The sequence below is a fragment of the Odocoileus virginianus genome, chromosome 5 (assembly GCF_023699985.2).
Source record: "Odocoileus virginianus isolate 20LAN1187 ecotype Illinois chromosome 5, Ovbor_1.2, whole genome shotgun sequence".
Lineage (NCBI taxonomy): Eukaryota > Metazoa > Chordata > Mammalia > Artiodactyla > Cervidae > Odocoileus > Odocoileus virginianus.
In genome coordinates, this window is record NC_069678.1 from 15312716 (window position 1) to 15334371 (window position 21656).

Below are 21656 nucleotides of genomic sequence, written 5' to 3' on the forward strand. Positions count from 1 at the left end.
CTTTCTGGAGAATTTTAATCATAAATGGGTGTTGAATTTTGTCAAAGGCTTTCTCTGCATCTATTGAGATAATCATATGGCTTTTATCTTTCAATTTGTTAATGTGGTGTATTACATTGATTGATTTGTGGATATTAAAGAATCCTTGCATTCCTGGGATAAGGCCCACTTTGTCATGGTGTATGATTTTTCAAATATGTTTTTGGATTCTGTTTGCTAGAATTTTGTTAAGGATTTTGGCATTTATGTTCATCAGTGATATTGGCCTATAGTTTTCTTTTCTTGTGGCATCATTGTCTGGTTTTGGAATTAGGGTGATGTTGGCCTCATAGAATGAGTTTGGAAGTTTACCTTCTTCTGCAATTTTCTGGAAGAGTTTGAGTAAGATAGGTGTTAGCTCTTCTCTAAATTTTTGGTAGAATTCAGCTGTGAAGCTATCTGGTCCTGGGCTTTTGTTTGCTGGAAGATTTCTGATGACAGTTTCGATTTCTTTGCTTGTGATGGGTCTGTTAAGATCTTCTATTTCTTCCTGGTTCAGTTTTGGAAAGTTATAGTTTTCTAAAAATTTGTCCATTTCTTTCAAGTTGTCCATTTTATTGGCATAGAGCTGCTGGTAGTAGTCTCTTATGATCCTATGTATTTCAGTGTTGTCTGTTGTGATCTCTCCATTTTCATTTGTAATTTTGTTAATTTGGTTCTTTTCCCTTTGTTTCTTAATGAGTCTTGCTAATGGTTTGTCAATTTTGTTTATTTTTTCAAAAAACCAGCTTTTAGCTTTGTTGATTTTTGCTACGGTCTCTTTAGTTTCTTTTGAATTTATTTCTGCCCTACTTTTTAAGATTTCTTTCCTTCTACTAACCCTGGGGTTCTTCATGTCTTCCTTCTCTAGTTGCTTTAGGTGTAGAGTTAGGTTATTTATTTGACTTTTTTCTTGTTTCTTGAGGTAAGACTGTAATGCTATGAATCTTCCCCTTAGCACTGCTTTTACAGTGTCCCATAGGTTTTGGGTTGCTGTGTTTTCATTTTCATTCATTTCTATGCATATTTTGATTTCTTCTGTTGGTTATTCAGAAGCGTGTTGTTTAGCCTCCATGTGTTTGAATTTTTAATAATTTTTTTCCTGTAATTGAGATCTAATCTTACTGCACTGTGGTCAGAAAAGATGACTGGAATGATTTCAATTTTTTTGAATTTACCAAGGCTAGATTTATGGCCCAGTATGAGATCTATCTGGAGAAGGTTCCGTGTGCACTTGAGAAAAAGGTGAAATTGATTGTTTTGGAGTGAAATGTCCTATAGATGTCAATTAGGTCTAGCTGGTCCATTGTGTCATTTAAAGTTTGTGTTTCCTTGTTCATTTTCTGTTTAGTTGATCTATCCATAGTTGTGAGTGGGATATTAAGGTCTCCCACTATTATTGTGTTACTATTAATTTCCTCTTTCACACTCGTTAGCGTTTGCCTTTCATATTGCGGTGCTCCTATGTTGGGTGCATATATATTTATAATTGTTATATCTTCTTCTTGGATTGATCCTTTGATCATTATGTAGTGTCCATCTTTGTCTCTTTTCACAGCCTTTATTTGAAAGTCTATTTTATCTGATATGAGTATTGAGACTCCTGCTTTCTTTTGTTCTCCATTTGCGTGAAACATTTTTTTCCAGCCCCTCACTTTTAGTTTGTATGTGTCTCTTGTTTTGAGGTGGGTCTCTTGTAGACAGCATATATAGGGGTCTTGTTTTTGTATCCATTTAGCCAGTCTTTGTCTTTTGTCTTTTGTCTTTGAATGGGGCATTCAACCCATTTACATTTAAGGTAATTATTGATAGGTATGGTCCCTTTGACATTTACTTTTTTGTTTTGGGTTCACGTTTATACAACCTTTCTCTGTTCCCTGTCTAGAGAAGATCTTTAGCATTTGTTGAAGAGCTGGTTTGGTGGTGCTGAATTCTCTCAGCTTTTGCTTGTCTGTAAAGCTTTTGAATTCTCCTTCATATCTGAATGAGATCCTTGCTGGGTACAGTAATCTAGGTTGTAGGTTATTCTCTTTCATTACTCTAAGTATGTCCTGCCATTCCCTTCTGGCCTGAAGGGTTTCTATTGATAGGCCACCTGTCATCCTTATGGGAATCCCTTTGTGTGTTATTTGTTGTATCTCCCTTACTGCTTTTAATATTTGTTCTTTGTGTTTGATCTTTGTTAATTTGATTAATATGTGTCTTGGGGTGTTTCGCCTTGGGTTTATCCTGTTTGGGACTCTCTGGGTTTCTTGGATCTGTGTAACGATTTCCTTCCCCATTTTAGGGAAGTTTTCAGCTATTATCTCCTCGAGTATTTTCTCATGGCCTTTCTTTTTGTCTTCTTCTTCTGGGACTCCTACGATTTGAATGTTGGGGCATTTTACATTGTCCCAGAGGTCCCTGAGGTTGTCCTCATTTCTTTTGATTCTTTTTTCTTTTTTCCACTCTGCTTCATTTTATCTTCTACCTCACTTATCCTATCTTCTGTCTCCGTTATTCTACTCTTGGTTCCCTCCAGAGTGTTTTTGATCTCATTTATTGCATTATTCATTTTTAACTGACTTTTTTATTTCTTCTAGGTCCTTATTAAACATTTCTTGCATCTTCTCAATCTTTGTCTCCAGGCTATTTATCTGTACCTCCACTTTGTTTTCAAGATTTTGGATTATTTTTATCATCATTATTCTAAATTCTTTTTCAGGTAGATTCCCTATTTCCTCCTCTTTTGTTTGACTTGGTAGGCATTTTTCATGTTCCTTTACCTGTTGGGTATTTTTCTGCCTTTTCTTCTTGTTTAGATTGCTGTGTCTGGAGTGGGATTTCTGTATTCTGGTGGTCTGTGGTTCCTTTTTATTGTGGAGGTTTCACCCAGTGGGTGGGGTTGGACGATTGGCTTGTCAAGTTTTCCTGGTTAGGGAAGCTTGCATCAGTGTTCTGGTGCATGGAACTAGATTTCTTCTCTCGAGTGCAATGGAGTGTCCAGTAATGAGTTTTGAGATGGGTCTATGTGTTAGGTATGACTTGGGGCAGCCTGTATGTTGTCGCTCAGGGCTATGTTCCTGCGTTGCTGGAGAATTTGTGTGGTATGTCTTGTACTGGAGCTTATTGGCTCTTGGGTGGTGGTTGGTTTCAGTGTAGGTATGGAGGCTTTTGGATGGTCTCTTATTACTTAATGTTCTGTGTAGTCAGGAGTTTTCTGGTGTTCTCAGGTTTTGGGCTTAAGTCTCCTGCCTCTGGATTTCAGTTTTATTCTTCCAATAGTCTCAAGACTTCTCCAACTATACAGCATTAATAATAAAACTTCCAGGTTAATGGTGAAAAGATTCTCTACCATGAAGGACACCCAGAGAGGTTCACAGAGTTACATGAAAAAGAGGAGAGGGAGGAGGGAGATAGAGATAAGCAGAAGGAGAAAAAGGGGGACTCAAGAGGGGAGAGACAGATCTACACAGTTGTCTGTTCCCAGAGTGTTCTCCATAGCCCAGAGACCCACAAATATTCCCAGAATTGGATTGGGAAGAGAAGGGGAAATGAGGAAATAGAGGTGTTCTGAGGTAAAAAACGGAGAGTCAAAAGTGGGAGAGAGTAATCAACAGACTCCTGAATAAACATGGGAACTCAATATGGGATTCTTAAATGTCCAAAATTTATATCACATACTGAGAAACAAAGATTAAACATCTAGAGTAGAGGTTAGACTCTTAAAAAATACTATATTAAAAACAAAAACACAAAAAAATTTAGAAATATATATGGAATTCATTTTAAAAATAGGGCTTCTCTCTCTCTCTCTCTTTTTCTTTCTTTGCAAGGTTATAGTGAAATGAAAATGAAAATTAAGGAGTAATAGAAGAGTAATAGAGGACTTTAAAAGAAAATAAGAGAAAGAGAAAAAATAAACAAGAAAAAATATTTTCTTTTTCCTCCTTTCGAAGACAATGGGCTGCTTTTCTGGGCGCCTGATGTCCTCTGCTAGTGATCATAAGATGATTTGTGAAGTTTGCTCAGAGTTCGATTGTTCCTTCGATGAATTTGTAGGGGAGAAAGTGGTCTCCCTGTCCTATTCCTCCGCCATCTTGGCTCCTCCCACAACACATCCTTGAATCTATCTTACACTCAGTGGTTTGTACCTCCCACTTCCCCACCCTCATGTTGCCCACCTCCCCACCCTCCCACTACTGGTAGCCAGCCACCAGCTTGTAGTTATCACTAGTTACTAGCTAGTTTTCACTAGCCACCAGCTGGTAGTTCTCAATATCTGTGAACCTGCTTCTTTCTTGTTATATTCACTAATTTGTTGTGTTTTTTAGATTCTACATAGTGGTGTCTCACAGTATTTGTCTTTCTCTGTCCAATATTTTACTTAGAATAATACCCTCTAAGTCCATGCTCCTGCAAATGGCAAAAGTTCATTCTTTTTTTATGATTGAGTAGTATTCCATTGTGTATATGTACCACATCTTTCTCCATTCATCTGTTGTTTGACAGTTAGGTTGCTTCCATACCTTGACAATTGTAAATGATGCTGCTAATGAACATTGGGGTACATGTATCTTTTCAAATTAGTTTATATATATATATATATACCGAGGAGTGGAATTGCTGGGTCATATGATAGTTATATGGCAGAGTGAAAACCTGGCTTAAAACTCAACATTCAGAATACCAAGATCATGGCCTCTGGTAACATCACTTCATGGCAAATTGATGGGGAGACAATGGAGTCAGTGACAGACTATTTTCTTGGGCTCCAAAATCACTGCAGATGGTGACAGCAGCCATGAAATTAAAAGATGCTTGCTCCTTGGAAGAAAAGCTATGGCAAGCCTCAGTTCAGTTCAGTCGCTCAGTTGTGTCTGACTCTGCGACCCCATGGACTTCAGCACGTCAGGCCTCCCTGTCCATCACCAACCCCCGAAGCCTACTCAAACTGATGTCCATCGCATCGGTGATGCCATCCAACCATCTCATTCTGTCTTCCTCTTCTCCCTCCTTTAATCTTTTCTAGCATCAGGGTCTTTCCCAATGAGTCAGTTCTTCTCATCAGGTGGCCAAAGTTTGGAGCTTCAACTTCAGTATCAGTCCTTCCAGTGAATAGTCAGGACTGATTTCCTTTAGGATGGACTGGTTACACCTCCTTGCTATCCAAGGGACTCTCAAGAGTATTCTCCAACACCACAGTTCAAAAGCATCAATTCTTCAGCACTCAGCTTTCTTTATAGTACAACTCTCACATCTAAATATGACTACTGGAAAAACCATAGCTTTGATAAGATGGGTCTTTGTCAGCAAAGTAATGTTTCTGCTTTTTAATATGCCACCTAGACAGTGGCATACTAAATGCATTAGCAAAGTATTTTAGAAAGAATTAACTATGCAAATTAAATATTCTGATAAATATATTCTAATATTGCTACTAATTATATTAAATACTAAGGATTTTTTTATAATAACTGTAGTGAATGCCATAATATAAACTTTTTTACTAATAGCAACGAAATAAATACATCATAATGATAGTATAATTGTTCAAGCAATGTCAGCTTCTCAAAAGTTAAAAAGTGATGGTTTCTAGAAAGACATGGTGCTTAAAAAATTTAGAAAAACATCAAAAGATTTAAAAATTCCATGGTACAATAATTAGAATTTTCTTCTTGTCACTTGAAACACTGGGTTTGCCTCTTGGTGGGTGTTGAGCCAAAAGACACAAACAAAATGAAGATTGGGAGGAGGAAGTATTCATTACTTTCAGGAAGTAAGGAGAACACCAGGGATCTTTCCCAAAGCAGCATCTCCCTGAACAACAAAATCAGGGAAAGTTTTAAGCTAAGGGTACATGTACATTCATAAATGGACTTGGGTGGTTGACAGAGCTCAAACTTTAGTTGATTGAAGTCAGAAGAATCAGAAAAGGTCAGTATTATCATTCCTTAGGTTTGATTTGGTGGTTGAGTGTTCAATGGAGTTTAAATTCTGCAAAACAGAAACAAACTGGGAATTTTTACAACTGATGTGTTATCCTTGCTATTGCTATTCTCTTACCCATTTACACTTTGTTCTTTAGTTCCCTTAAGATCATTATTATGGAGACCTGTTCAAGGGCCAGAATTGTGGCCAGGCTTAGATCATAAAATAGCTTAGATCAAAAATGTCTTCTCTAATATCAAGAAAGCCTTGCCTGGTTCTCTTTTTCTGAGTCCTCCTACCTTATCTGTTTACATTCTCAGATATACTTAGCTGAATCTTTATTACTTTAAGCCATATGCTTATTCATATAAATTCCCATTAAGTTTTCCTCTAGGATTTGCCTTCCTAGTATTTGATTTTTTGCATTTCACATATTCAAGGCTTTATAATTAGTTGTCTATTTAATGCCTAACATATAGAAGAGTTGTGAGGGCTTAATGTTTGAATATATTCATGTCATTATTGAAATGACTTTAAGCCAGTAAAAATTCTAGAGAGTTTGCCACTGATATACAGTAGCCTTATTGGACCATAAAAATATATATCGGCAGGTTCATATTTAAACTCTATGATGCCAGGTGCAGACATTAGGTCAAAAGAAAAAAAATTAAATGAAACAAATAAGGTACAACTTTGTCTAAAGCTGAAATAACGTTTTCACTCCTCAACAACTAACATGAAAGCACAAAACTGTGTCAAACAGAGATCTGAAAGGACACCAGCTCTAATTTTCAAAATTGCCAGGGAATTTCCCCTTGCTAATCTGTAAACAAAGCTGATGGCCGAGTTCACTCATTTTGTACTTTAGGGATGTCTTATTTTTTGACACTGAGAGGAGTTTTTGGTAGGAATGAGCTATGATATTGTCATATTAGAGAGGCATAACTGGGTTTAATGTAGACAGTGAATTTAAGAGGTCAATAAAGAGACATTTTCAGTGATTACTATATAAATTGATAAAGGACTGAATTATAACAAGGACAGAAGATTCATCCTGGCTGCACAATTTAACCTAAGTGAGAAGTTAAATGACATACAATTGGGGGGAAAAATCAGTCTGTATCTAGACAAAGAAGAGTTATTTCTATGGATTCTCAGTGTTTGAATTAATCTTTCAATTATATGGAGCATTCTTCCAAATGAATTTTTAGTTCATGTGATGTTTCCTATCAACTTAAGCTGAAAACATAATAGCTACCTCTCTTAATCTGCCTGAAATTATTGTGCTGGAAATGACTGATGGGAGAAATGTAACTCAAAGGAACAGAAAGTAGGAAAGCAGTCAGGGGTTGGAGCTTCTGATTTGAAGTGGAAAGTTTCTGTTCAATGGGCACAAAGTTTCAGTTATACAATATAAAAAAATTTCTAGGGATCTGTTGTTGCCTTAACTCTTAATACACTTAAAAATCTGTCACAGGGTTAGACTTCGTGGTACGTATTTCTTTTAAAATTTTTTTTAAAAAGATACATGCATCAAAGATGTCTCTTAAAGGACATATAGCTTGCTGCTTCAGAGTAGTGTTACTGCAGTGAATGCATGTGTTCACCCCACTGCAGTGCATGTAATACACTATGTAGATACACAAGTGTAAAAGAGGCTTCTCAGAGTCATACCTGTGCATATGAATCAGGACTGTGCTATTTCAGTGACAGATGTATTCGTTATATTGTGATGTATGTAATAAACCATGTGAAGACATATTTTTTTTTAAAAAAAGAATACCAATGGCTATGGATCAAGAGTTGATATATTTTCCTTTTCTTTTTTGAGTAAATTTGATCCTAAACGGTTTTTGAGTATAAAGATTTATTTTATTTATTTATTAAAGATTTATTTATTTATTTGAGTATAAAGATACCAATGTGTGAAACTTGACTACAGACTAATTTTTATTGAGAACCAATGAAATTTGCAAAATATTTTATTACTATCACAAATATGTTTAATATTTTATCTTTTTTTTTTCTGCTATTAATCACAAAATGACCAGATGAGTAGACTAGTTCATGAGGGGAGTGCGTACATAAAGCAGAAAACATTATTTTTATTTTTTTGTGGTAACTGATTTATAACGCTGCTGCTGCTGCTGCTGGGTCACTTCAGTTGTGCCCGACTCTTTGCAACCTACACCCTGCCAGGCTCCTCTGCTCTTGGGATTCTCCAGGGAAGAATACTGGAGTGAGCTGCCATGCCTTCCTTCACGGGCTCTTCCTGACCCGGGTCTCCTGTGTCTCTGAATTGCAGGCAGATTTTTTACCCACTGAACCACATGGGAAGCCCAACTGATCTATAATACTTGTTTAATATTCTAACACAGCAGTCCACAACCTTTTTTTGCACCAGACTGGTTTTGTGGAAGACAGTTTTTCTACAGACCTGGAGAAGGGAGGTGGGGATGGTTTTGGGATGACTCAAAAGCACATTGCATTTATTGTGCACAATAGTTCTATTATTATTACTTTGTAGTATATAATGAAATAATTATACAACTCACCATGATGTGGAATCAGTGGGAACCCTGAGCTTGTTTTCCTGAACCTAGATCCTTCGCATGTACACTTCACAGTAGGGTTCAAGCTTCTATGAGAATCTAACATCACCACTGACCTGACAGGGAGTTAAGCTCAGGTGGTGATCATAGCTTCAGGCAGCAGCTATAAATATAGATGAAGCTTTGCTTGCTTGCCTGCTACTCACCTCCTGCTGTGTGGCCTGGTTCTTAAGAGGCTGTGGACCCGTATGGCATTCGTAGCCTGGATGTTAGAGACACCTGTTTTAACACTAAGTAAGATGACTCTGTGTGTGTGTGTGTGTGTGTGTGTGTGTGTGTGTATACATATACACACACATGTATATATATTTAAAAGTAGGGGAGGCTGACCATCCAAGAGGACAACTAATAGGACTCAGCTAGGGATTTTTTGAGTGCTGAAAATAAGTTTTAGAAAAGGAACCTGTGATTGAGAGGATGAGGCAGCCTTAAAACAGCATGGAAGGGTCATTTCTTTCTAAAATCTATTTGGTCACAAAAACAAAACCAAATAAGCTCTGGCCAACTTAGGCCATTGGGCCTTACTTGTAGCATGAGGGAATTAAACCTGTACTCCATGATGCACGGGCTTCTCTGGTGGTTCAGACTGTAAAGAGTCCTCCCGCAATGTGGGAGACCTGGGTTTGATACCTGGGTTGGGAAGATCCTCTGGAGAAAGAAATGGCAACCCACTCCAGTATTCTTGCCTGGAGAATCCCCATGGAAAGAAGAACCTGGTGGGCTACAATCCATGGGGTCGCAAAGAGCTGGACACGGCTGAGTGACTAAGCACAGCAATAGCAGGATACTGCATAGCCAGAGTCTGAACTAGACAGTTTATTTGCTGGGATATTTTCATTTGAGGTGAGAGTAATTATTATTAATGAAATAGTATTTTATGTTGAGCTCTCATAAATTATTCATTTGTACTCTCTTCAGTTATCTAATACAATATAATGGATACAACCATATCAGAATTTAGTATTGGAGCCACAGTCTTGCAGTGTTTAATTGATTCCTTAAGTGACTTATGCACTCACATCATAATGGAAATAAATAACAGCATCCTCACTGGTGTTAGAATGCACAGACTATTTGAATGTTTGACTATCTGAGGTTAGATGAGAACTAATTACAGAAAGGGCTTCCCTGGTGGCTCAGCAGTAAAGAATTTGCCTGCCCTTGCAGGAGATGTGGGTTTGATCCCTGAGTGGGAAAGATCCCCTGGAGAAGGAAATGGCAACTCACTCTAGTATTCTTTTCTGGGAAATCTCTGGACAGAGGAGCCTGACGGGTTACAGCCCATGGGATCACAAAGAGTATGACACAACTTAGAGATTGGACAGCAATAATTATAGGAAAGCCAGCTTCCCAAAAATGAGCTCATGGAAACTTGAATTTCCAGCCCTTTTATGCTCAGGGAGTAAACCAAGAGGGATTTCCTTGGTAGCTCAGATGGTAAAGAATCTGCCTGCAATGAGGGAGATCTGGGTTTGACCCCTGGGTTGGGAAAATCTTCTGGAGGAGGGCATGGCAACCCACTTCAGTATTCTTGCCTGGAGAATCCCCATGCACTGAGGAGCCTGGTGGGCTACAGTCCATGGGATCACAAAGAGTTGGACACGACTGAGTAACTAAGCTCAGTAGTAAACCAAGAGTTTTGGTTGAGAATTAGAAGATTCAGCAGGCATGAAAGCACCATTCATGTCTGGATTCACGATTATATTTGAATTCTCAATAAAGAACAAATAAATTTTTTGGAATATCCCACATGATATCTTGGGAACTCTTAAAGTCATTATTTATGTTTATTCAAATTTAAAATTTACTGGGGCATCTTGTTATTTATCTGGCAACTGCAGACTAATTCCACAAGAATTAGGATACAAAGATAGTCATTTTTGCTAGAAGAAAGAATAATTATGGCTCCTGACTAGTTCATTGTCTGGGCTTCACAAACTGAATTCTAAGTTCATTTGAAACAGGATTATAATGATACCATAAGAGCTGCTTACTTATGACTTATCCTGTTTTCAGTTCAGCTCAGTTCAGTCGCTCAGACATATCCAACTCTTTGTGACCCCATGAACTGCAGTAGGCCAGGCCTCCCTGTCCATCACCAACCACCAGAGTCCACCCAAACTCATGTCAATCGAGTCGATGATGCCATCCAACCATCTCATCCTCTGTCATCCCCTTCTCCTCCTGCTCCCAATCCCTCCCACTATCAGGATCTTTTCCAATGAGTCAGCACTTTGCATGAGGTGGCTAAAGTATTGGAGTTTCAGCCTCAGCATCAGTCCTTCCAATGAACACCCAGGACTGATCTGCTTTAGGATGGACTGGTTGGATCTTCTTGCAGTCCAAGGGATTCTCAAGAGTCTTCTCCAACACCACAGTTCAAAAGCATAAGTTCTTCGGCGCTCAGCTTTCATTATTGTTCTATGCTATACAAGCTATGACATTACTGCTGCTGTATTCTTTTTTCTTAGTAGATATATTTATTGTATTTTACTAATTACTTCAGTAATTTAATAATTGCAAATTTTATAAAAATACCATATTAATAAAATTACAATTATCTAAATATTAGAATAAAACATGAAAATAATTGTTTACCTCTTTTCCACAGTCTTCTCAATGTTCAGTGTATACAGCTCTAGAGGTTTCAAGAAAATATACATAAGGAAATAATAATTTTTAGTGCTTCCTTAAGAACTATCAGGTTTTATTTGGAGTTTTTAGAACACAGTCTTGAATCTTTGTGCTCTCAAAATTTAAACAATCTCCTTTTATCTGGAAATAAATCTATGTTTCCATAAAATTAAAGAAGAAAAATATCTTTGTGTACAGCGAGTGGCAGGAAAACTTGTTCTTATATTCAAATTGCCTAGAACTTTATAGCTGTCTTATAAAGCCATGCCATTAAAAAAAAAAAAAACTAGAGTTTTGCATAGTTTGTGTAAGATGCAGATCAAAGTAAAACTTTTTATTTTGAAAAAGGGTAGAGAAGACCCTGGGGATGCTAAATCATATTTTTGTTCTTAATATCAATGAATAAAAAAGATCAAAAAAGCTTTGTTGATCTAGTCTACTGAGGTTATAGGTGGATCACATAATTAATTGAATAGTAGATAAAAATCCTAAGACTCAGATGTGGAGAGTAGTGGTTAGTAGCTACTGTCCACATTAGAGAAGATGGAGGGGAAGCCAGGGCTATGCTGGAGGCAAAGTTGCCTTTGTATAAGAGAATGGAGTAATCTAGAGAGGAAAATATTACATATAACTTATATTCTTGTTTCCAATATCAGAGTTTTCAACATCAAAGATAGAGCTCTAATACCGGCAAATGATTTTGAGGAGTTTATTTCTGAAACTCTCTTGAGTCTCTGGACTAATTCCTTTATACTGATCTTTCTTCGGCACAAGTTTTCATTGAGAAATCAATGTCTACCAAAAATTTCAGCATTGTTAATCACCAGTCATTGTTTCTGTACCTTTCTTTCTCTGTTTGCATCTACTTTCAAATTCAGAGTTTCCATTTCTGTAGAACTTCCCATTGCATCTGACCACTGCACCTCTATTTGCCACAAATGTACTTGAGAAGGAAACACAGCTGACTTCTTTGTTACCTACTGTTATGTCCTTTCTTTGCTGTTCACTGAATGCAAAGATGGATCTCATGTTGTTTCCTTGTTTTCAGTTTAGTTCAGTTGCTCAGTCATGTCCGACTCTTTGCGACCCCATGGACTGCAGCACGCCAGGCCTCCCTGTCCATCAACCACTCCTGGAGTACACCCAGACCCATGTCCATTGAGTCAGTGATGCCATCCAACCATTTCATCCTCTGTCATCCCCTTCTTCTCCTGCCTTCAATCTTTCTCAGCATCAGGGTCTTTTCCAATGTCAGCTCTTTGCATCAGGTGGCCAAAGTATTGGAGTTTCAGCCACAACATCAGTCCTTCCAGGGAATACTCAGGACTGATCTCCTTTAGGATGAACTGGTTGGATCTCCTTGCAGTCCAAGGGACTTTCAAGAGTCTTCTCCAACATCACAGTTCAAAAGCATCAATTCTTCAGTGCTCAGCTTTCTTCACAGTCCAACTCTCACATCCATACATGACCACTGAAAAAGCTATAGCCTTGACTAGACGGATCTCTGCTGGCAAAGTAATGTCTCTGCTTTTTAGTATGCTATCTAGGTTGGTCATAACTTTCCTTCCAGGGAGTAAGCGTCTTTTAATTTCATGGCTGCAAGCACCATCTGCAGTGATTTGGGAGCCCAAAAAATAAAGCCAACCACTGTTTCCACATCTATTTCCCATGAAGTGATGGGACCAGATGCCATGATCTTGGTTTTCTGAATGATGAGCTTTAAGTCAACTTTTTCACTCTCCTCTTTCACTTTCATCAAGAGGCTCTTTAGTTCTTCTTCACTTTGTTCCATAAGGGTGGTGTCATCTGCATATCTGAGGTTATTGATATTTCTCCCAGCAATCTTCATTCCAGCTTGTGCTTCTTCCAGCCCAGCATTTCTCATGATGTACTCTGCATATAAGTTAAGTAAGCAGGGTGACAATATACAGCCTTGACATACTCCTTTTCCCATTGGGAACCAGTCTGTTGTTCCATGCCCAGTTCTAACTGTTGCTTCCTGACCTGCATACAGGTTTCTCAAGAGGCAAGTCAGGTGGCCTTGTATTCCCATCTCTTCCAGAATTTTCCACAGATGGTTGTGATCCACACAGTGGAAGGCTTTGGCATAGTCAATAAAGCAGAAATAGATGTTTTTTTGATGGAACTCTCTTGCTTTTTTGATGACCCATCGAATATTGGCAATTTGATCTCTGGTTCCTCTGCCTTTTCTAAAACCAGCTTGAACATCTGGAAGTTCATGGTTCACGTATTGCTGAAGCCTGGCTTGGAGAATTTTAAGCATTACTTTACTAGCATGTGAGATTAAGTGCAATTGTGCGGTAGTTTGAACATTCTTTGGCATTACCTTTCTTTGATATTAGAATGAAAACTGACATTTTCCAGTTCCGTGGCCACTGCTGAGTTTTCCATATTTGCTGGCATATTGAGTGTAGCACTTTCACAGCATCATCTCTCAGGATTTGAAATAGCTCAACGGGAATTCCATCACGTCCACTAGCTTTGTTCACAGGGATGCTTCCTAAGGCCCACTTGACTTCACATTCCAGGATGTCTGGCTCTAGGTGAGTGATCACACCATCGTGATTATCTGGGTCGTGAAGATCTTTTTTGTATAGTTCTTCTGTGTAATCTTGACACCTCTTCTTAATATCTTGTGCTTCTGTTAGGTCCATACCATTTCTGTCCTTTATTGATCCCATCTTTGCATGAAATATTCCCTTGGTATCTCTAATTTTCTTGAGGAGATCTCTAGTCTTTCCCATTCTATTGTTTTCCTCTATTTCTTCGCTCTGATCGCTGAGGAAGTCTTTCTTATCCCTCCTTGCTATTCTTTGGAACTCTGCATTCAAATGGCTATATCTTTCCTTTTCTCCTTTGCTTTTCGCTTCCAGTCTTTTCATAGCTATTTGTAAGGCCTCTTCAGACAGCCATTTTGCTTTTTTACACTTCTTTTTCTTGGGGATAGTCTTGATTCCTGTCTCCTATACAATGTCATGAACCTCCATCCATAGTTCATCAGGCACTCTGTCTATCAGATCTAGTTCCTTGTTTTAAGTCTTTTCAATTTATTCCCATTTGTTCTCTAGAGAATTTCTTCTGGTGCAGAATTTATGGTAGAAACTTTGTTCTCTAGAGAATTTCTTCTGGTGCAGAATTTATGGTAGAAACACACTGAACATTGCTTTCATGTCTTTTTCTGAATGAATTGATTGATAAACAGTCAGTTTAAGCCTCTTCTTGCCAAAGCTGTTTTTACTTTATTCTGATATCTAGAGAAAGTTTTTCAAGTGTCCTAGTATAGAAAGTGATGTACATATACCAGTCCATTGCTCTATCATTTCTCAAAACATATTCCTCTTCAGTGAAGCCAAAGCTAACATGCAGGATGGATAAGCACAGGTCGTTCTTGTCTCCAACCAAAGGACAAAAAGTGAAGAACTACAAGGGAGGCCCATGGGCAGGGGTGACCTTTGCTGTCAATTAACTCTCATAATATCCCCAATTTTAGAAAAGAAAATTAAGATATAAGAAGATTTAATTATTAGTTAAAGAAATAAGTATGAGATAAGCTAAAGTATGAGATACAGAAATAAGCTGAGATAAGGATGCGAATTTGTGCTGTTTTTACTCCATATCTAGTGTTTTCTTCACAATATAAATCTTTCTCTTGCTTCTTTGCTCATTTAATAACTTTACCACCTACCTTGTGCTTTCCAGAGGGTACTAGTGGTAAAAGAACCAGCCTGCCAATGCAGGAGACATAAGAGATATGGGTTTGATCCCTGGGTCAGGAAGATCTCCTGGAGGAGGAAATGGCAATCCACTCCATTATTCTTGCCTGGAGAATCCCATGGACAGAGGAGCCTGTCGGGCTACAGTCCATAGGGTCACAAAGATTTGGACATGACTGAAGCAACTTAACACAGATATGAATCAGTTGCAATGACTAGTTCATGTATTAATTTGTATAATCATTGATTTTCTCACATAGATTTGGAGTATTTGCTATTTACTGGGAACTCTGAGGGTGACAGGGTTAGAGGGGTGCATGTGAATATATGATACCTGGTACAGAAAATTTTGTCAGCTGAACAACAACATAGCTCTGCCTTCTAAGAGCTTGAATTGTTCTGGGCAAGGGAGGTTATTTTGTAAAATTATCTAAGATTTGACAAATTCTAGAGTGGGCTTTATGAGGACACAAATCTTTGTTTTATTCATTGATATATCCCAAACACCTAACATGGTGGTTGTGACATAGTATGTACCCAATAAATATTTGTTGAATTGAAAATAGTCCTATGGGAATGAGACTTGAGAGCAAATGGTTTCTTTTTTTTTCTAGGAGATCAAAGGATCTGCTCCAAAAAGTGGTGTTTACTGCTTGCTCAGTAAATTACAGAACATTTCATATAATTAAAATATTGAGATAAAATCTGGGAGATTATAGAGATGAATTTGGAGTGCAGTGAGAAACCAAAGTATCCTTAGCTCCCTTAGAGACACTTGCAAAATAATCTAAAATCTAAATAATGATTCTAGCTTTTGATGATTTTGTTTTATTCTGTGATTTTTTTCCTCATATGTAATCTTTCCAAAACATTCAACCTTGTATTAGAAATAGATAGTCCTTTTTTGCATAATTTTTCCCCAGACTACATGGTACAAAATTATATTTCTCAAATTGAGTAAGTACTATAGTGAATATAACCGTCATAGACGGTCTTGAGAACAAACATATGTGATTTAACTTGTAAGAGCTGAAATATGCAGAAGGTACACTAGAAACTAATCTATTAGGCATGAGTATTTATTGTGCCATGGGAATCAGCCAGCATGCCTTATAGAGGAATAGAGGATGCTGGTTAACTTGCATTATAAGAAAATTTTCCTTATTTGTTTATAATTTTCACTGTCACATAATTAACAATAGCATAATTTTTCCTTTGTGTGATGCACTATAATTTTAATAAATTAGGATATTTTTATTGTAGTATGGGCTAGATAAAGGGTCTAATTCATAGCAATTGATTCTCCCAACCAGAAACACTGTTCTCATTAGATAATCCTCATATTCACTCAAAAAAACTCAGTTGTCCAGATGAAAAAATTTAGGGCACATCAGTTTCCATAGTTTTAAATGTCTTATTTCAAATCACATGGCTTGGAAATAATAGAGTTGGAATTTTAAATCAATTGTTTAGTATTTGCTGTTCAAATGTTACAGTAAAATATTAGATACATGTAAGTTCTGCATTATGACCATTGTAGAGTTGGCTAACTGAAATATTAGGGCCACTTCTGCCTCTTCATAGCATTATGTTCCTCTGTACTAGCAAATATAAAGATGTTATTTTTCTTAAGTTCATTATTAAAAAAAATAATCCACTGAAAAAAGAAATCACTATGAAAACAAAGGAAAACTACAAACAAAAGTGGAATATATTTAATTTCTAACTAACAGAATAAAATTCTAGTATTAAATTTTGAAGAAAATCTACAACTCTGATAACATCAACCAATGTTTTTTTCACTGAAAAATCCATTTTCTTTGGATTGAAATCTTGTTCCTCATTTAAAATCTAGTTCAAGTTTCCTTTCCTTTCTTTTCAAGTTGTTTATTCCATTTTTTTTTTCAAGAGAAATAAATATTTGTCCTTTTGGTATACATGATTCTTTATTCAAATTATTTTAATAGATCTAATTCATCATTTTATTTTCATTTTTATCTTTCTGCCTACTCACTTTTACACCTCTATAAATTATCAGCTTATTCATCTTGATTTCTCTACTTTTCATAGAACCTGGTACATGGTGCTATATGGTAAGTGCTGGGGTCCTAGATAGGATGCTTCTAAAAACTTCACATCCTATTCTCTCTATCCAACTAGACAAACTATCCTTAGCCAACTTTCATTTTGAGTTTTGTGTTTTCCCTTGAAAAACATATTATGCTTTTCTCTTTTTGCCACATGCATCTTTACAAAAAGGAATAGGCATCAGATAATTTAGCATGTAGATTGATTTGTAGATCTTCTGAAATAGGAGAAAAGAAAAAGCCAACAGTGGTCTTAGTCATTGGAAATACTATCCAAATCATGATTGAACTGATGAAAGGACTATGAAAATGTCATGCCTTTGACTTCTTCTATGACTTGCCTAGTTAACTTTGCAATTTTTTGTTAGGTCGCTTGGTTGCCACAGGCATCCCCAGAACTCTTTTCAGGGCAGTCTTCACCTCCTGGTTTCTGAGACTGTAGACAAGAGGGTTAAGTAAGGGCGTAACCACAGTGTAGGTCACCGCCACCAACTGGTCTTTGTCTGAAGCAGACTTGGATTTGGGCCGAAGGTATATGATGGAGGCACAGCCATAGTGGACAAAGACCACAGTGAGGTGCGAGGCACAGGTGGCAAATGCCTTCCTCTTGCCCTCAGCCGAGGGGATCTTCAGGATGGTGTTAACGATGAAGCCATAGGATATGAGAATTAGCAGAAAAGGCACCATGATTACCAGGATGCTGAGGCTGAACAGAGCTAGTTCTTTTACATGGGTGTCTGTGCAGGCTAACTTAATAACTGGTGCCATATCACAGAAATAGTGGTTGACCCTGTTTGGGCCACAAAAATGCATGCCACATATGAGGTTGGTGGCCACCAAAGCAATAAAGAAACCTGTGACTGTTGACAGAGATACCAACCCCAAACCTAGCCTTTTGTTCATGATGAGTGTGTACCTCAAGGGGTGGCAAATTGCCACATAGCGATCATATCCCATCACAGCAATGAGAAAGCAGTTGGTACATGCAAAGCCAAGGAAGAAGAAGAGCTGGGTGGCACAGGCTATGAAAGAGATAGTCTTGGTGGCCGAAAGCAGGTGGACCAGCAGCTGAGGGATGATGACGAAAGTGTAGCAGGACTCAGAAAAGGAAAGGATGAATAGGAAACCATACATGGGAGTGTGTAAAGTCCTGCTGAAGCAGATAATAGTCATGATGGTTGCATTGGCCATTAGGATTGTCAAGTACAGAAGAAGGAAGATGACAAAAAGCAGCAGTTGGAGCTCCTCCAGGCTAGAAAACCCCACCAGGATGAACTGTGTAACCACAGTGGTTCTATTGAAACCTTGCATCTGAATAACTTCCTTTGGTGAATGAGTTTGGAGAGAGAAAATGATAAGTATCTTTGTACAAAGAATATTCCCCCAATTCCTTCCCTTTAAGAATTACATTTTCAGACCCAGAGTATTGAAAGATCTTTCTCTCAACCTGTCTAAACATAGATATTCCTTTTGATAATTTAAAAATATTAACCCTCCAAAATAGAATGATTAGCTATATTATAGAAATATACAAAGGTTGAAAGAAGCATCCATGTGATATTACCAAAGAGTATATAAGAACATTAGAAAATTCTCCTAGTATAATAAGAGAAAAAGCAAGACACAAAGTCATATTTGTAATAAGATTAGAGCTGATTGTGTTTGCTTTCTGATATACTTTCTAAATATTTAACAATAAGTTTCTTAAATTTGATGATCCTAAATATACTTCATTTTTATGTAGGCTAGAATATTTCCATCTCTTTTTAGCTACTATCCAAACACAAGAAAAACTTGCTACTTCCAAAAATAATACTATTATTTTAAAACAATTGCTTTAGAAGTATTCACATTTCTGAACTCAGCATGCCATTTATAACATCTGTTTGCCCAGAAGATTCTTGGTAGCTTTATACTCCTATCCTCTGATAATTGGCAGTCACAGTAGATGGCCTGCTGGGGTGGGGGCAGGTAGGAAAGCATAAGTCAGTGACAAAATACAACCAGTGAGCAGCTACAATAATAAAAGCAAGCTTAAGGATTAATATTTTTTTTAAAGTTCAGCAACAATTCTTATTTGAGAACAGTCAGACAATCCAAGTCATCATTTGATATGTCAGAAGGCATGTTAGAAGAGTTAGGATAGGAGTGGTGATGGAAGAAAAGGGGGATTTCTCATTCTGTGATTAGTAAACTCATTTGTAATATTCTCTTATGAATGAGGCTATTTATGGCACTTTTGTTTTTAGACACTGATCAGCCACTTCGTAGTGGCAGATTTGCCTCTGGAAATGCACCATCTCTCCAACTCTTTCTCCGTATCACACCCTTGAAAATACTCTACCAGTTTATAGTTCAGTTAAAACATGAAAGGAAGCAGTTGTAATTACCTGTTGAAAGAAAAAAAAAATCAGGAACTTAATAAACATTCCCTTCACTTAATTTTATGCAGTATAATTTAATAATAAGTGATTTCATTTAGGGAGAGATTGTTATCATGTGTAAACAATTTTATTGCAAAATATGACCAACATCCATTTTGTAATAAAATAACAAAAATCCATTTTAATTTCATCTTTATTTCTAACTTGCTAGGCACTATGGTACTCTGGGCTTTTGAGATGACAAAAAGAAAATTCTTAGGCAACTTTGGTGGATACCCTCATCCATGGGCTTATGTCATTTGCATTGTTTACATGTATCCTTTGGTTTCCATATCTCCTATTTTTGATACTGCACTATCTCTGTTACAATTTTGAAAATATTTCTGTTCTGAAGTTTTCATATTCAAAAATCTTAATCTATTTTTTATTCTCTATCATTTTTTTTCCATTTTTCTACCAATGCAGCTACTTTGATGCTCAGTATCCATCATAATCAAACTAGCATAGACAACATATAGAGTCAGTAGGAAGACTGAGGCTAGGATAATGGAAGGGAGCAACAAGAATGCACCTTGAATCTTCAATAGCCAAAAAATGTTAGGGTGAAGGAAAAGAGGAGACCATCTCAGGGATTTCACATTATCTTGTAGTCTAAGTCATTCAGAGCCTTAGTCATTTTCAATTTTGAGAGTCAGGTTCAAAAATTCAGGAGAAATCAGATTTACTACCTGCAGCACTCAACATCATCAAACTTGTTAGCTACTTTAATGGCTATAAAATACAAGCAGTTGTTTGAAGCGACACTCGGTACATTCACTATTCATCCTGCCATGGTTCCTTCAGTTAGATAGCTCCACATTCCTGCTGATGTAACACTTTTCCTTTTCATCAGACATGGCAGAAAACAAGATTTTTTATGTAAGCTACATCAGTTTGACCTTCACAACCTAGTAGATAGCACAGGTGTTTTGTCTCCCTTCTGCAGCTAATGCAGGGGCACTAAATACCCTCTGCTGAGCAGAGTGACCTGTGAATATTTTCATCTCTGCATTAAATGTAGGGTGTTGAGCTCATCTCCTTATATGTTTCACTCTCTCTAGGTTATAATAGGCAGGGGCAATATTTTTATTAATAGCTGAATTCCTAGCATGTAGTGCAGTTTCTAGTTTATCATGGGCTAGATTTTTTTGACCTCAATAGAATATAAAAGTAATAAATTATATGCTGAAGTAGTAAGAGTCAGTACCAGAATCCAAGTCTTCTAACTTGTATTTTAAAGTAGAATCACATTTTATTTCTATACCATCTCTCATATATAAAAATACACATAGGTATACTGAGATGAATGTTGGAAGGAATTAAAATATTGCCTGTTATTTCTAGAAGTAGGACAATCATTGGTAGTTTTATTTCCTTGCATTTACTTTTTATGTATTTTCAAAATTATTTTTCCCAGTTTTATTAAGATATAATTGACATATATCACTGTATGTCTTCTAACATTTAAACTACTTCCTTCCTATCACATTTTATGCCATCTACTCTTTACCTTGCCAGAATAGTATATGCCCCACACTTTTTCCAAGAGACTAAAACATGATCTCATGCTGTTTGTTCAAGAAAAACTCATTTTACCATTTCTGAATTTTCTTGAATAGTCCAGTTTTAATTCCCTAATGTTCTTAAATTATCAAATTTTATACTCAAAATTTATTGTTTCTATGCCTTAGATTAGCAGCATTAAAAAAAAGGGAATAAGAAAATTGGTAAGTCAAAGATATGGTAAATACACTCAAAGATTCAAAGATGGGAAAAAAACAAGAAGATGTTGCTTAATGTTATCACAGTTTTGCAAATCAAACTGCCTTCAATTTCCTGCTAAATCACCAGCTTCTCTTTCAGTGATTCAAATAAGAATTTAGTTATATTTAAGGAAGCCTTCACTCTTGGCCCCAATCATAGTACTGCTTTTATATTTCTCTCATGCTGTTTCATATATTTATATAGACTGTTGTTTTCTATATCCAAATCCCTGTCATGTCCCATGTTCAACACACCTTTTCTGGCTACTAGGATCCATATAGGTGCTCTTTGTCTTCATAACACTTAGAGGTCTTAAAATCATACTGGTATGGAGTATGGGTTAGATACTGTCTTTTATATTTTTAGAATTAATCTGTACCTCTTATTTTCTATCTATCTATCTATCATCCATTTATCTATATCCTATTCCTCTATAGATTGTTTCTTTGGGGGAAAGGGACCCATAACAATATA

General features: G+C 36.9%; 1 protein-coding gene across 1 annotated transcript; it reads right to left on the reverse strand.

Annotated features, from left to right (window-relative positions):
* Nucleotides 1–17340: 17340 nt before the first annotated feature.
* On the reverse strand, nt 17341–18306 carry OR10T2 (olfactory receptor family 10 subfamily T member 2). Its single transcript, XM_070467129.1, has one exon. It carries the CDS (start codon nt 18304–18306, stop codon nt 17341–17343), a length of 966 nt encoding a protein of 321 aa, XP_070323230.1.
* Between the last annotated feature and the right edge of the window lie 3350 nt (nt 18307–21656).